This window comes from Podarcis liolepis (genome assembly GCF_965112155.1).
Source record: "Podarcis liolepis genome assembly, chromosome: 5".
NCBI classification, from domain to species: domain Eukaryota; kingdom Metazoa; phylum Chordata; class Lepidosauria; order Squamata; family Lacertidae; genus Podarcis; species Podarcis liolepis.
The window spans coordinates 40,631,401-40,648,958 of NC_139556.1; the positions used below are offsets into that span (position 1 = coordinate 40,631,401).

Below are 17,558 nucleotides of genomic sequence, written 5' to 3' on the forward strand. Positions count from 1 at the left end.
GACCTATCTGGCTGCTATGCTTGGGACAGCTTAACCACTGTGTGAACAAGCCTTTAGAAAAATTGTGAGTGTCGTGAATAGTATAGATTTGGGGTGTGGCACTTCTGGTACATGGAGCTAATTAGGCCCAATTAGGCTTCTGTATTTGGCCATTTGAAGCAAACCACACCTACCTGTCAAGCACAGAGAGATGTTCCTGTCTTAAGATTGTCATCATAACATATTGGATATATAGTTTTGTAAGAAGCCACTTTTTAGGCAATTTTATCTCGTAAATTTTGCATCTGAAGGAAGTTCTTATGTAAGCAAGGTTTGGATCTTAGTTATAATTTTTTTGCTATTGACTTTTTAACTGAAACTTAAGGACTTGGTCACCCTTTGGCTGATGATTTTAAAAATGAATTTTGCTTCAGTGAATACATATAGGCTATGTGCTTGATTCTCAAAGTTTCTTTTTCTAAAATGTTTCTTTGCAGCCAGACGTGATTCAGAATATGACAGAGTTCAAACGCAGCCTGCCACTCTTTCCTCTGGTGAAGCCACATATCAATTTCATGGCTGCAAAACTGTGAAGAACCTTTGCTGGGTGAAGAACTGGAAGTGGAAGAGTCTTGTATGACTTCAGTGGATTTTCATAATGAACCAACATCTTAACCTGTTGTTAGGACAAACAATCCTGTCCATTATGAGGGTTCCTGATTCCTTCTAGGTTCATTCGGCATTTCTGGTGTGATAGGGTTACAGCAAATTAGGCAAATAGGCTGTAGTCATACGTCATGTTTATTGTAGAGCCACTCTTGGAAACCAAAATCAAGTGGTATATTCAAAGGTCTGTGTAGGTATGGTATATTTTACAATAGTGAGGCCCTTTTAAAGGTTTTGTTTGCATAATGGAATATGAAGAAGCTTACTGAACAAACTGGTGTTATTTTAAAGGCCCTTCCTTTTCTTATGGAAAGTCATTAAGATTAAGCAATTTATTGGATGTGGAGGAACGAAACATTATTAAAATGCACATACTGATTTTTAAAGAAAAGACTTAAGCATATTGATCCTCAGAGCAGCCAACCATTTAGGTACTATATAAATCAGTGGAAATGAGGGGGAAACATCAACAGATATATTTCAGATAAGTTACCAGGCATATTGACATAGTTTTAATCTTTATACACATTTGAGGACATTTTTTAATATTCAGACTAGTAAAATGCTGGAAACACCTGGCTAGCCACCCTTTTCTTGCCCAGAGTGTTACCTTCTGCTTGTAACCCTTGTGTTTTCTCAGGGTTACTTGGAAAATGTTTCATTTGCATAAATAAAATTGTTTTGGCGCTTTTTCTTCCGGTTGTTCATGTATTGTTTTTAGAGATCTCATCAAACTTGCCCTCTCTTGTTGGGTATGTGACTTGTTGAAAAGGCTATCAGTGACCCTTAATAGGTGTTTAAGCTGTGGACATGGGGCAGACTTCTGTGAGAAGGCATATAATGGAAATCTTAGTCTTTGTCACAAAGACACAGCACAGCGTGTGCCTGATTCCATAAATGCACCATTTGAATGTCCGGAACAGGGTGGCCCTTCAAGGCATGTGATACAACAATACCTTAATCTGACCTACCACTGTTTTTGCAGCTCTTGGTGCAAGCTTTCAAGCTTTATCAGGCTTAGATATTTTAAAGTGACAGGGAAGAAGAAATCCCAGAACAAATGGAAGGTTAGCATTTGCTTAGCCATGCCAGCAATTAAACGTCAGCTCAATAGGGCAACATCACATTGAGTCTGACCAAGGCAAACTTCCCTGCGCTTAAAAGCTTGCAGCCAGTATTTTAAACACAGTTTAAATGCTTATCCTGGATCATTTTTATTTGACACTCCAGGCATCTGCAATGCAATAATAGCACAATTTAATAATCAGGGTAAAGGAAGTTGGTGCCAACTGCTTTCTAGGAAAACAGCACAAAGCAGATATTTGTATGCAAAATAAACAGGAATGATAAAATAGAATAATTTTTTCATCTCTAGCCTATTGGTTTTAGTGGAGGTTGTGCTACTAAAAGCTCATAGGAAGACAAGGGAGCCAGGTGCTGAAGTTTTGCTTAATCTGGTTTTTGGAGAGAAAAGGCATACATTTACCAAAGTAATACATCTTTTAAATGCTGGCTTTTTTCCAAGTTTGTTATACAGATTCTAAGTCTGAAGTATTTCAAAGATCCCAATGGATTTCTAGTCTCAGCTTGGTTTTCTAAGAGAAAATGTGCCTCCTACTTCAGAAATCTGACCTGCATAGCACTAATCGTATAAGAGCACTGGTTACATGCTTTGCAGTCTGAGGCTGGAATCTGAATGTCTTGGCTACCCCGTCCACTGTTTTGTTTTATTAGTTCCAATGTTGATTGCCTTGTGAATTGTCAGAATAAAATTGTGTGTTGCATTTTCCTGGAGATACGATATATAATATCCGAGTAGGAAGTAAACAGCTAACCTTGGGACATAGAATTAACCTGCCTGTATCTTTAAAGGGCGCAATGTTTTATCATTGCTGTATTTTACTTTGTTAAGGTTCAAGGCCCCTCCTGTATCTTACAGCAACACAGTGAGTTAAAAGAAATAGGACATAATTTCTCAGGGAGTGTTAATGCTATTGAACATTAACCCTTCATGTCCAACAAGTTCATTACTCATTATGGCTGGCATCATGGTAAAGAGGTCATTTGATTGTTTTGTTACACAGAAAGCTGTAGCTTTTTGTGTGATACAGATGATAGGTTTTCCACTCCCTTCCTAACCTGCTCAAAAACTGAAAACACGACAAGGAATCAGATGAACGCTTCATGTGATAAGTGGCATTAGACATGACAGACGCTCCATTGATATTGTCATATCAATTATACCTTGATACTTAATTATACAGCAAACTTTGTTTACAGGATGCAAGCTATGACAGAGGCATCATTGGAATTTAATTATGCTAGTATTGTTGCATATGCATGCAAATCTGTTCAGGGATTTCCTCATCCAATCCAAGCAAGGTTGCACAGGAACAAGACTTACAGAATTTTATCCAGGAAGCTTTTAATTCGTTATCTAGGGGGAAAGACCCTGTTTGTGGCAAATAGTGTGTGTGAAAAAGAACCATCAAATAATTTCTGTCCTTAGGGAACACTAGCTAAGAGATGCACAGGATTTCAATAGTGGTTTATGCTATTCACACCCAAAATGTTGGCATACCCATGGTGATTCCCATTTTGTGTTAAACGTCTGTGCTGGTAACTTTCTCTCAGCGAGAACACACTTTGGGAATTGTATGCTTAGTTCCCTGTAATAGAACATTAGGCATGAGTAAATGTTTGGTCAGTCCCAAGAATGACTTCAGAATGCTGCAGTGGTCTTAATCTCATTTCTCCCACTCTTCCCTCAGTAGTAAAAATACATTTTGCTGGAAATCTTGGAGGAGTGGTGTGAACATGTTGGAAAATGTGCCATTTTACTGTTGCGTTGCCAGCTGTCAACAAAAAAATGCTACTTTTTTTCATTCATACATACCATATTTCTCTCCACTGTGCTTTTCACAAATATTTAAAAGGTTTTAGATTTTTCCTCACAAATACCTCATTTTTATAAGTTTATCTCCCCCCTTTTTTTTGTTAAAATCATTTGCACAACTATTTTAAAGAGATTGGAACGCACACTGCAAAAATTATATATTTTGAGACTTGTTAAAACATGCACAACCTTCAAGAAGAACCCAATAACTTTGGTAGAAAATCAGTTCATGAAATAGATAATTCCTAATGCAATATTTTAGAATTTATATGACAACTTACACATTGATGGAAATTGCTCCCCTTATTTTTGTAGAGCAAGCATGAAACCACTTTCCAGGGAACTGGTTGAATACAAGTCTGTTCACTGCACGCTTCAAAGTGATTTCATGATTGCCAAACTGAATGTTCTTTTTTAAAAAAATGCTGGGGTTACAACATAAGCAGAACTTTCTTTTTTGTGGCGTGATACTGGTCCAGTTCGCACATAGCACCACTAAACCATGGGCAAGACTCAGTGAGCGCCCATGTCCCCCCCCCCTTCGCTCCTCCACAGCCAAGAGGAGGACTTCTGCCGAGTTTGGTTTCACTTCTAAAACATATTGTCTTAGTCTTACCTACCAACCAGGATTGCTGGTTTAAAACATTGTGTCTAATTTAATTAGCCAACTACATAACTCATAGTTTGAAGTTGGCTTGTTATGAAACTGACTACAGTTTCAAGTGTGCATGCAGTTCACCATTTGTGGCCCCTCAGCACCCCGAACTATATTTATTTATTCACTACTTATAGGAATGGCCAAGGCGGCTAGCAAAATATATCAACAGTATCGTAAAAATAAATAAAAATCCATTGTACAATGAACCTTTATTCTGAAATATCATGAAGTCAGTGTGTCCACATGCTGTGAATGCCAATGTGTCCAGTAGAGAGACTAAATTTCTTTTTAAGTGTTCTCCAGCATTTTATGATTTCCAAGTTTGGTAGAACAAAATGCAGTTTGATAACTCAGGCATATCAGTGGATTCTCTCCAGTAGATCCAAAGCTGCAGTGTCAACAAGCAATAACAAACTACCTAGACTACACTGTAATTCAGTTTTAGTGCTCGTTAACAAAATTTATGTAACAAATCATAAATTATGACTAGACTACTGTAATTTTTGCAAGTGCTATTTTGAGCAGTTAATGTGGAATTGGGTGCATGTTGAACACAATATGACAGAGTGCTTGTCATACTCTTGACAATAAACAATCTGAATATAACCTCGAGTCCTGAAATGGTTTTATTTTTAACTTGTCACATTCTGGTAGCAATGCATTTGTCAGCAGCTGACTTTGCTGGGCACAAGACGTCATTTTAGGAATCTAGATTACAGCTTTCAGCGAAGTCTCCCAACGCATTTCACTTTTACCTTTTAGGGTCCACCCTGCTTTTTTGAAACACCCAGAGGATGGCAGAAACATTAGGAATGAGTTAACAGCTGCACTAATCAATTTTGTTTTAAGCTTTCCGAGGTATTTGTCTCCGAAACGTGGTTTGAAGTACAGTGCTTTTGCTTTACTAGAAAGGGATTTGCTGCTCCAGTCTTAATTTGCACCAAGGAGATTTCTGTTTCCTTTAATTCCAGCCTACTTTCTCTAAATCCCAGAGCCTCCGTCTATAATCTTGGAGATTTCTTGGAGAACAGGCAAGGTCCCTGCAGACTTGGAGCTAGGGGGAAAAGGAAGACTCAGGTAACTAGTGACTGGTGAACTTGATATTGATAGCAGAAATGGTCATAGAACAGATAAACAGTCAGTCTGTGAGCTAAATAAATAAATAGGTACTGCTCTGGCAGGAAGGTAAACGGTGTTTCTGTGCGCTGCTCTGTTTTGCCAGAAGCGGCTTAGTCATGCTGGCCACATGACCCGGAAGCTGTATGCCGGCTCCCTCAGCCAGTAAAGCGAGATGAGCACCGCAACCCCAGAGTCATCTGCGACTGAACCTAATGGTCAGGGGTCCCTTTACCTTTACCTTACTGAGGGATTGGACTACAATCCTAACCATACCTCCTTAGAAATATGTTTCTCTGAAATCAGAACCTCAGATTGTGTTGTACATAGTTGTTTCCTATCAAAGGTGGACCATTCCCAAACCTGGAGAATATTTAGAAATGGAAAATGCTTGCTGCACATGTAAGGATAAAGCTCTGCTTTTATTTACACAGATTCTAGCAAATCACCTTGCAAGGCTATAACAAGAGAGGCACTTAAGAAAGAAACAATTGCACTGGAGTTCCAGGCCATGCTGTTGTCGAGATAACCCTTCACAATTAACCCCTGGTCGCCAAAGGAATGATAACAAGTGCAACACAACTTGAATTTTCTCAATTGTCCTTTGCTGAAAGAGAATTGGGCCAGAAAATAATCCTGCTGGGATACGCCCTGAAATGTTAACCTAACTTTTCCCAGGACTTTGTTCTGGGTCAGTATGTCAAAATTCAAGTTACGACTACAGTCTTGAGAAGGGCTTGTATTCAGATGTACTTAGCAGAGAGAAAAAGTGCAGGTCATGATGCAGTTATGTTTAGGCATTATACATGCCATAGGTCTGAAGCACCTGATTCCCTTCGACTAACACTTGAAATTTTAATGTATTTTTTAATATTTTGTTGGAACCTGCCCAGAGTGGCTGGGGAAACCCAGCCAGATGGGCAGGGTATAAATAATAAAATTATTATTAGTATTATTATTATTTATTGAAACTAGTTTGAAGATGCTGAGAATTGTTGCTCTATGAGGGGTGAACTACAGTTCCCAGGGCAAAGACTAGCAGTCATAAAATTGTAGAGTTGGAAAGGGACCCCAAGGGTCATCTAGTGAAACCCAACAGACCTAACTGACCTGACATGTCAATTCTGTGATTGGATTCCTCAGTGTTTTACCTTTCCCTTTTATACCCGGGGGAAGTTTTGACCTTTCTTGGAGAGGTGGTGAAGGAGGTTCTCCAACCCCAAACCCCCGTATTTCTATTTTGTTTGTATCTAGAAACTATGAACAGTATACAGTGGTACCTCGGGTTACATACGCTTCAGGTTACAGACTCCACTAACCCAGAAATAGTACCTTGGGTTAAGAACTTTGCTTCAGGATGAGAACAGAATTTACGCGGGGGCAGCAGGAGGTTCCATTAGGTAAAGTGGTACCTCAGGTTAAGAACAGTTTCAGGTTAAGAACGGACCTCCAGAACGAATTAAGTTCTTAACCCAAGGTACCACTGTACAATGGAGCAGTTCAGCTAAGGCAATGAGCTTTGGCTGTACTACTGAACTTTCCCTCCCTCACCAATCCCTGCTCACTCCATAAATCTGAACAGATTTGGGGAGATTTCTGGGACAGAGGGCAAGGGACGTTCTGCTGCGCTAACAGAACTACTGTTTTGGACTTCACCCTGTGTTTGCATTGAGTGAGGAATACAAAAATCAAAATAATAAAGTGTTGCTAGCATGGCGGCCTATTTTGTATTACAGTGGTACCTCGGGTTAAGTACTTAATTCGTTCTGAAGGTCTGTTCTTAACCTGAAACTGTTCTTAACCTGAAGCACCACTTTAGCTAATGGGGCCTCCTGGTGCTGCTGCACCACCAGAGCACGATTTCTGTTCTCATCCTGAAGCAAAGTTCTTAACCTGAGGTAATATTTCTGGGTTAGCGGAGTCTGTAACCTGAAGCACCTGTAACCTGAAGCATCTGTAACCTGAGGTACCACTGTACTGCTTATGCTGTTACTGAACAATTTCTAGGAGCATTAAGTAGCAACCCCCTCTTTTTCTTTTAAAGCTTTCTGTTGTCTTTTAAAGCAAAAAGGTTGAAGAATGACGTGACACACTCATTTGTCATGTGCGCTGCCAACGCTAAAAATAATGTTGACATTTATAGAAGATGCACATTTGAGCCAAGTTTTCCCCACACGACTCTTCTTGAGCTCCAAGAGGCTCTGCGTGTGTCAGGATAGGCCTTTGAAACACCTTCTCTTCTCCACCACCACCCTGTCAATTTTTTGGTATCCCATCCCCGCATTTTGTGTCTTTTCAGGCTGCTGCAGAGCAGGGAGAATTACTAGTCACCCAGAAGAGGGTTGGTATGTTGTGTACTGCCCTGGAGGGAGATGCTGTCAGCAATACATTATGTACATAAAAGGCACTCTGGAGGATCAGGGACAAGCTACGTGGCATGAGCTCAAGCCAAGCTGGAGAGTTTGTTTAGTAAAATTATTGTCAGTTGTAGATTTGCCACCCTGCACTCACCTGGAAGCAGATGTTGTCTACTTGGCTGCCTTCCAACAGTCTTGCTTAGGGCTGATTCTGTTCTTGTGGTGCTTGAGCAATGGTTTGTTTATTAATTACCTGCCCTTCACCCTAAGTTCCCAGGGCAGGTTACAGCATTAAAATACAATATTAAAAGTCATTTTAAACAACTTAACAGCCCTAAGGATAAGCTGAGTCCTAAAAACATACTCATTACATATCAGAAGCTGCTTTAGCACTAGCTGCATAAGGTAGGTGCCAGACATGTGAGAAGGGAGTTCCACAACCTAGGGGGCCACCACAATAAAGCCCTCTCCCAGACTGCCCTTGTCCTGAACCTTTGGGGACAGAGGAACTACCAAGAGAGGCCCCTCTTCCAATCTCAACATCCAAGAGGGTCTGTAAGGAAGGAGGCGGTCTTTCAAATATTTGGGGCCTGGGTCATTTAGGGCTTTAAATACCAACATGTGCCTTAATTGGGCCTGGAAACAAGCTGATAACCAGTGCAGCTGTTTTAAAACAGGGTGGTGCAGTGGTCTAAACCACTGAGCCTCTTGAGCTTGCCGATCGGAAGGTCGGCGGTTCAAAACCTCGCGACGAAGTGAGCTCCCGTTGCCCTGTCCCAGCTCCTGCCAACCTAGCAGTTCGAAAGCATGCCAGTGCAAGTAGATAAATAAGTACCACTGCAGCAGGAAGGTAAACAGTGTTTCCGTGCATTCTGGTTTCTGTCACGGTGTTCCATTGCGCCAGAAACAGTTTATTCATGCTGGCCACATGACCCGGAAAGCTGTCTGTGGACAAACGCTGGCTCCCTCGGCCTGAAAGTGAAATGAGTGCCACAACCTTTGACTGGACTCAACCATCCAGGGGTCCGTTACTTTTACGTTTTATATATATATGATGCCATACAAGCTGTCTTGCTCTCCCATGACTCCTATGTGATCTAAATAAACAAACCTAATAATGCACAGGTCCACCATGACTCTGACCTATGGTGTCACCTCAGATGAATGGAAATAGCATCTGTTTGAAAAGGGTGTCAAACTTTGCCCAGATTCCAGGAAAGAGGTCACCAGCAAGATGTACTTTGATATGGAAAGTGACTGAGCTCCATGGTGTATGTGTGTAGATCAGCCGCTTAGAGACAAAAATAAATGAATACATTTAACATGCTTGTTACAATCGCAATACGTTTTACAGGATTGTGATATTTCATTGTGATTTGACCTCTGAATTTCTAGTTCAGTCAATCTTTGTTGTTATTCCCCCCAAAATGTCTGTATGTCCTGAAACACCCTAAAATGGATTGTTTTGGCCCTGCCACACAGTGATGGTGGATTTCGCAAATGCTGCCCATTTGCTAGTGCGGACCACTCACCCACATGAATAATCACATCTCATCTGCTGAGCAAGTGTCATGAGGATGTGCCTTAAATAATTTCCCAAGAATCTATGATACAAGAATGGAAAGAGAACTGATCGTAGAAAATCAAAACCCTGACCACTGTGGATTTCACATCCTAAAAATGCATAGGAACACTACAGATTCTGAGACAATGCAGAAGGCACATAAATTTTAAGGCTCCATAACAGATTACGTAATTGTAGATATTTTTTATTTTCCACGTGTTTTCATACAGCTATGTCAGCAAAGAAATTGGTCTAAAAGGATGAATATGAAATATTTTAGCAGCTTCCCTCCCACTTGGGGTCACCAAAATGTAAGAAATTAAAATCACTGATTTTGCCAGCTTTTATGTCACCCATATATATGCTGCCTATGATGGTCACACTTCACTCTGTCCCATGCTAGGATTGATCTTGCAGTGTAGTCAGCATGACTAACAGTTTCTTCCACAGGGGTTCCTTGATAGCAAAATCATTTTATTGCGAATTGTGACTGGTGCTGACAGCACTTTCAAAATCAATACTCCAAAAAAGTACTCCAAAAAAGTTGGCAACCCCTATCATAGGTAATGAGATTTTTTATACTAAAGTGCAAACTAATATGTGATATCGGTTCTATAACCTATGGTCCTGTGTATTTTGTCATTGGATTTTACCTCTCAAATTGTAGCTCAGTCACTTAACACCAAATCCAGTCTTGGCCTTGCTTTTGATAGAAAGCAATACAAATCCCAGATTGGGAATATGGTGGGCAAGAATGTCAATAGCTAATCACTGGAAATCTTGCTCACCTTCCTCAGTTGATTACTGGGTTGGTAGAGCCTGGGATTTAGGTATCTCTGAGCAACTCACATATCAAAGAAAACTAACTACAGGGGAATCTAAATCAGATCACTTTTATGCTATTTGGTCTAAATTTTTTATTTATGTCAATATAAAAGAGACAGAACATAGTCCAATTAAGTTTGTGGAGAGGATATGTTTCAGAACATTAGGATATAAAGTGATCTATCAGTGTCTTGGATTGTGATGATAAAATATGCACCACCTAATTTAATGTAGGGTATGGCCTTCCCTTTTCTTCCCCTCCTTCTTATCCATTCTAATTTTCCTCCCCACCTTTTTTATTGATGTTGTTTACATATTGTCTTTATTTTAATATTTATATTTTTTATTTTAAAGCAAAGGTATATGTTTGTGTGTCTCTGTAGATTCAAACTGGAGCCACAGGGCTGAGGAAGAGCTATTTGACAGTGAAATGGGCTCCCTTGCAAGGCAGACTCTCCTTCATTGGAGATTTTTAAATACAGGTAGGGCTGGGCATATTTCAGGGATTATTTAGCTGCGATTCATGCATTGCAGTGGGTTGGACTAGATGACCCTTGGGAATCCTATGATTCTATATATATATTTTAAAGCCCGCCTCAACACCATTTTTATTATTCACATGGCTGCTGTTTGTTCTGCATGTGGGAGGAAAGAGAGAGAGATTCTTGCAAATACTGGTAGAAAGCAGCCTTGCTTTGCACAAGGTTTCCTCTGCTCTTTTCTTTTACTTTTCTCGTTTGCATTTGTTCCCAGCTTTGATCCCTCCCCTCTTTTCCCTGCTACAGCTTAAGCCGATCCATGTAGAAATCCAGATATGCTTACAAGGCAAAATTTGTGTGCAGAAACTGTGAGGCACACAGATCAAAGGGTAGGAGAGGCAGTGTCTTTTCCACCCCCTTTTTCTGCTGTGTATGCCAGGTATGCTGTACATTTTCTTTCTCTGCTTAGCTCAATGAAAACATTGGGGGTATATTACATTGCTCTGAGCCCTCCAGGAAAGTGTGGCCTGTTTCTTTTATTTAGATAGATACAGCTGTCTGAGAGATCATTGTTTTGCATGTATACTATATATATATATATGAGAATAGAGGCCTGAGTTGTGCCTGCTTTGGTTTGCAAAAGGGCAAGTCCATGTATACAGTAAGTCCTCAAGGATAGATTACTGTGATAATTTACCTATCTCTCACAGTCCAAATACAAACCACAGAAAGAGAGAATTTATTTCACTGATATTTTATTTCTTCCTTTCCAAGGTCTTGTCATAAAGTGGGACGCCAGCTTCCTTTTAAAAAAGGTATAAAAAGGTGATACCACTAACCAGAGCCTTCCTAAGTGCTTTGCAGCTGTTCCCTTGTATGTATTATGTATTTCATTTACATCCCACCTTTCCTCGGAGGAGCGCAAGTGAACCTGAAAGAGAAAAACAGGCACTTTTTATTGGGGTGGGGTAGGGATGGTGCATCTCCACCCCCATCATCCAGCCCCGGACACTGAGGTCCAGCTCCAAGGGCCTTTTGGCAGTTCCCTCCCTTCGAGAAGTGAGGTTACAGGGAACCAGACAGAGGGCCTTCTCGGTAGTGGCACCCACCCTGTGGAATGCCCTCCCATCAGATGTCAAGGAAATAAACAACTACCTGACTTTTAGAAGACATCTGAAGGCAGCCCTGTTTTTAGTGTTTGACCTTTTATTATGTTTTTATATGTGCTGGAAGCCACCCAGATTGTCTGGGGAAACCTAGTCAGATGGACGGGATATAAATAACAACTTTATTCTTATTCTTTATTTTCATGTCAGGGAAAGGTCCAGTATGGTTGTAGTGAGAAATCAGTGGGCCCATCAGGAGTTTCGGTTTCCTTCAAAGGCAGCTCTCTGTATTTTGTGCGCAAGGGAGCCAGAGCTGTAGCCTCGGCGTTGCTTTTTCTGCGGCTTAGCTGGCCAAATAGCTGGCATTAAATTATGAGCTCGTAGGGAAAGGTTTTGACAGGTGCTGCAGGGCTTGTTTGGCTAGCTAGAGCATTTTGAATCAACATCTGACTTCTCAACTTTGGGGGCTGATTTTTTCCACCCTGTGACTTTGTGCCACTTAGCACAACCTCAGCAGAAATGGTTCCCTGCTGCCTGTGGCCAAGTGCATCTTAGGCATGGGTAGGAAGACGAAGGCCCGGGGGCCGGATCTGACCCAATCGCCTTCTCAATCTGGCTCGCAGACGGTCTGGCAATCAGCGTATTTTTACATGAGTAGAATGTGTGCTTTTATTTAAAATGCATCTCTGGGTTATTTGTGGGGCATAGGAATTCGTTCATTTTTGTCTTTCAAAATATAGTCCAGCCCCACACAAGGTCTGAGGGACAGTGGACCAGCTCCCTGCTGAAGGTTTGCTGACCCCTGGGTCTTAGGAGTGCATCTCACAAGCAGGGGGCACAAGGTGGGTTTGGGGATGTGGATGAAGTGGGAGGCACTGGAGTGATGGGGTGGGTGGTGTTTATAGGTGCTTACGAGCTGTGAGAGTAGAATGGGATGTGTAGTGGGTGCTGTATTATTTGTGTAGAGATATAAGGCAGAATTTGGGTATACTGTGTCTATGGTACTGGGGTGACTGTTGTATACTGGGAGTCAGGATGTGCTTTGGCAAAAGTATTGCATTGTATAGTTTATTACATATGTTATTTCTGTAAACTGCTCAGACACATTAAGTGATATATAAATATATGAAATACTAGAGGCTCCCATCCCTGCTCTCTCTATTCACCAACCCCAACTACTTGCCAACCCCCTTCCTCCATAACTGTTCCTTCTCTCTTTATACCTCAGTGAGTGTCTATCATGCTTTTAAGCATTTTATTGGTTGGTATTGGTTTTATAGAAGTCACTTTGGGAGCCCTGTTAGCTGAAGACCAGGATACAAATGTCCAAAATAAAAAAAAGAGGACCTGTGTGTTATTTTTAAAACTGCAAATGACATACAAATCATAAAACTACAGTGACAAAATAACAGGACAACAGTGTGCACAGCAATGCGCTCATGCCGTTTTCACTAATATTCATTTTTATAGACATTTCCCCCAAATATATGCATCTGTACATATTTTCTGGTTGGAGAACTGCATTGCAAAATCAGGAGAAGGGTGAATTTTGGAAACTAGGTAGGTTTGCATCAAAAGGCGAACTGAACCAAATTTCTTCGCGTTGCTGGAACAGGCCACATGATTTCTGTGTTCTGTACGATAATAAACGCAATATCGCAATATCAATACTGGATTCAGGAACTTATTTCTGAACTGCAATATTTCATCAGACATCCCTTTATGGAGGCCCTTGAATCTAAACTATTGATTGTGCAATTAAAGCTCTGAATCCTCACCTTTGTGCTTCTGCTGCAGGGGTATCACATTTCCTAAGTGCTCAGAGCACAATGTTTATGCCTGATAAAACATAATACCTCCTCTCTTAAGGACTCAATAGCATCAAGCGATTGTTAGACCGGAATGTGGCTGGACAGGAGAAATGAGCACATCAGCTTTTTGCTTTTTTTTGGTGGGCAACAGAATTCATGTTCCCAGACCTAAACATTCTGTGACTGTCTCCTGTTTTCCCCATGTCAGTTCATTTGATGCAGTGCACAGCTGGAGTGTTAAGAGGCAGCTCTGAACATTACAATTATTTGGTGCATTTAACACCAGTATTTTCCCCACAGAAAATAAAAATACTTAACCTAAGACATTCACCTTGAAATCCATCTTAACCCAGCAAAAAAGATGTGGTGTAGGTTTGGGTTTTTTTAAGTTGCTGTAGGTTTTTAAGCATAAGTTGGATGGCCACCAGTCATGTATGGTTTAGTTGAGGTTCCTTCACAGCAGGGGGTTGGACTCCCTTGGGATCCCTCCCAACTCTACATATTTATGATTCTATGACTAGGGGTTAGTCTGGTTGTGCTCTCAGGATTCCCCTCCATTCCTGTGCTCTTGTAACTGCTGCAAGAGTGGATTTTGCAGAAAAAGAGACTGTGAAAAGTGGTCGAACCAGTCTGTCTGTGACGTTAATAGCTATAGCCAAGTCTGTGAAGTATCAGATGTTATGTTATGCTTGAGCTAAACTGTTCCTCCGAAAATAGCTGGAAATCTTTCCAGGAGGTGAGCTTAGGCAGGAAGGTATTCTTCCCTCTCTCACCAGGCGGGAGGTGATGCCATCAAGGTGTGGGACTGAGTGTGCAGAAGAACAAAAGAACCAGTCAGGCTAGTAACTGGGAGTTGGAAAGACAGAGAGACCTGAATTCTCTCTCTATGAGAATCTAGTACTAAGAGTCTGTGAAAGCTCCCCTAGAAACCTAATGGGAGAATAGTAAGATCTGTTGGCTGTGTTCATGTTGAGAGCCCTTCCATATTATGCTCAGTCTACGGTGTGTGTGTATATGTGTGTGCACGCTAAACAAAACCATATCACAGAAACACTACAATCACTACCAACCTTCATTCTAAAGAAACTAAACCCAAGGCACTTGCAAGCTCCCATGAAAAAATTCACTGCTCAGAGACTGGGGGTGTGCTTGACAACGTATTGACTCTGTCTAAAATTGATCAGAAATGTAACACCAATTGGCATCTGCTAGAAGGATAGATATTTTTAATTGGCTGGATATGTAATTTTTCCTAAATATGAATTTAATTATTATAGGTGTGTTTTTCTCTCTGCTGTTTTAAGCTGCTTTCAGCAGATGTTGGGAAGACAGCATTTAATTTTTGTTTAAAAAATATAAGTAAGTCAACTGAAGTAAAAGTTTACTATGTGCAGGTACAAATATATAGGCTCAGCTCCATAAAGGATTTCACAGCCCAATGGCTTCTGCAAATGACTGGGAGATGTCTGGTTTTCCATCGGGTTGCAGCCCTTGTGGTTTATGACAAGCCATGCTGTGGAGAGATCCCTCCTGCAACCTTAATAGTGTGAATGGAACCACTAGACCTGGTGGGGCTGCTAGGAGGTTCTATGGGCGTAGCCAAGTTCTTCTGGTTTTCTCCCCATCCTCCTTCCTTGCAAAGATACTTAAGTGCTAACAACTTGAAAAGTTGCCACGCTTAACTAAACTGCAAGGCAACTTTAGGTTCAGTTTGGTCTTCCTTTTGGTCCCTTCTGTCATAGGTGTTTCTTGGGGCAGGAGAAGAGAACATAGAACAAAATTCCTAGAAGTGCTCGTCCACCAATAACTATAAAAAGGACAAATCCTATGCCACTCCATTAAAAAGATGACCACCACATAGCTGGCCAAAAATCACACCTCAGTGCAATCTAAATTAATGAGTGGAGCAAACAGAGACACCTTAAGTCTGGTGCCTGCAAGCTGATGATGACGATGGTGATGATTAAAATTCATACACTGCCTGTCATCCGAAGATCACAGGGCGGTTTTCAGCAGTAAAATACAAAATGGAAAAACACAAAATGCGTATCATAATAAGAACACCCCAAAAATCCTCCTCCCACAAACACATTTAAAAGGCCATAGATTTAGCAGTCAAGGGTCTGGTTATGGAATAATGATGGCATCACACATGCTTCCCAGGGGGAGAGCATTCCACAAATAGGGAACTATTCCTGAAAGAGCAGGTTCTCAGGTTGCCACTCACCTCACTTCCCTCGCAGGAGGGTCACGGAGAAGAGACTCTGATGATGGTCATGTGGGGACAGGCAATCCTTGAGGTACTGGGGTCCTGAGGTGCAGAAGGCTTTAAAGCTCAAAAACAGTACTTTGAAATGAGTTTGGAAACGGAGCGCCAATGCAGTCAAGCCAATGCAGACATAGCACAATGGACTCTGGAAATCCCCTTGAGATTCAGCTGGTCATCCATTATTGGGGTTTGGGCTCATGGTACTCGTGCTTTGATCCTTTGGGATACTGGCAAACCAGTAAATAAAGGTAAAACAGCCTGTTAGCAGTTTAGTATTGGTAACAGAGACAGATCATACAAAGCTCTTAACAGCTTGGGTCCAGGATGCTGTAAGGACCACTGTAGCCCTTATGTCCTGGCTTGACCAGAGTTGCCCATGTTACAGAGGCCTGGCAGGCCTCCATTGAGAGTTGCACATTTTGTGTCAGAAGCCCTGAGCTGTTCCAGCAAAGATTCAGTATGTTAAATTTCAGCCATCTCCTTAGACCTTTTTATATAGACAAGTCTATGCAACCTTTTTCATCAGTCATTTTAATCATTTTATAATGTTTTTATGATGGTTTTACACACCATGTTCTGTTGTCTAAATTGGCAACATATACTCTATAAATAAAAATTCAAAGTGTTTATTGAATAGGAGCAAGAAGAACACATGAAATCTATTTAGGAACCACCATCCTCCAGTAAGCCTTTAATTGAATTGCTGTTGGTCTAACTGCATTCAGTTCAGGTTTCGATGCAGCAGGGAGGAGACTCATAAAATTCTGGTTTTTTTACTACTGGCTTCCATGCTGTTGTGCTGTCTAAATGATTATTGCTTTGCAATAAAGCTGCCTCCACAGTCTGCAGGCAGTATTTTCATAATATAGCCAGGATAAATGCTCATAACCACGCTCAATTATTTACAGAAGAGCTTAATTAAAAGAAGTGTAGATTTAAATAAAGCAGCAAGCAAAGTTCAATGATGCGTAAGAGAGATGTTGCAGTGTTAATGCTTTCCTCTCACCATAAATGGTTGTCCGGGTGTAATGTGAACAAGATGCCCTGGTCATTCCAGACACAGAACTTGAATTTAACCCATAAGGTCTCACTCCCAATGTCTATTTTATACAACCCACTTTTAAAGCTATCGTCTGTCTGCTTAACCCTCTTACATCATTTGTTTTGACATCAATCTCCCTTTGAGTTAAATTGGAGCACCTTATTAAACTCCCAGATAGCAATAAAAATACAATTTATTTCAGTGTGACTCTGTGTTTAACATAATAAATTTATTGGAAATCACAGTCGAAAAACACTGCTAAACATACGTTACTAAGGTACACTGGCCTCCACAGTGTTGTTGACATGATTATTTTTTAACAAAACTGCTACTGAGATTCATTAGAGCAGTTTTGTGTTGAGCAACTGTGAGCCTCAAGCACTTTAGGGCTGAGTATTTATTTATTTAGAGACAAACCAACCAGCTGGGAAAAGATACAACCTTCCAATGAGGCATCCTTCATTAGAAATCTCTGGAGAAAACCAAAAATGCCTAGGTAAAATATGGAAGGTGTTTAATAAACCCCAGTAGATTAATAATAAGAAATAATACAAATAAAACATGAGTGCTAACAAGTTTGATCTCTGAGAGTATTAACTCCTATGTCAAGATAAAGACAACTTGGAGAAGAATGAGCCTCCTAAGGTTAAGCTTAGCCTGCGATCCAATGGATGCCTGCAATGTTTTAAAATGTTGGGTTTTTTTACATAAAGAAATGAAATACAGTTCTTTACAAAAAGAACCCAATTTTGATCAGTTGCTGGAGATAGGTAGTGCCTTTCCTATTCAA

The 17,558-nt window shown here is 40.7% G+C and overlaps 1 protein-coding gene across 14 annotated transcripts in view; it reads left to right on the forward strand.

Moving 5' to 3' along the window:
• IDE (insulin degrading enzyme) overlaps window positions 1-4,805 on the forward strand; it is a 58,122-nt gene extending 53,317 nt beyond the window's left edge. For all 14 annotated transcript variants that reach the window (XM_083505830.1, XM_083505825.1, XM_083505832.1 and 11 more), the window contains exon 25: window positions 477-4,805. In XM_083505830.1, coding sequence (XP_083361956.1) covers window positions 477-572 — 96 coding nt within the window. In that variant the 3' untranslated portion in view covers window positions 573-4,805. The remainder of the gene's footprint in view (window positions 1-476) is intronic.
• Window positions 4,806-17,558: the final 12,753 nt, after the last annotated feature.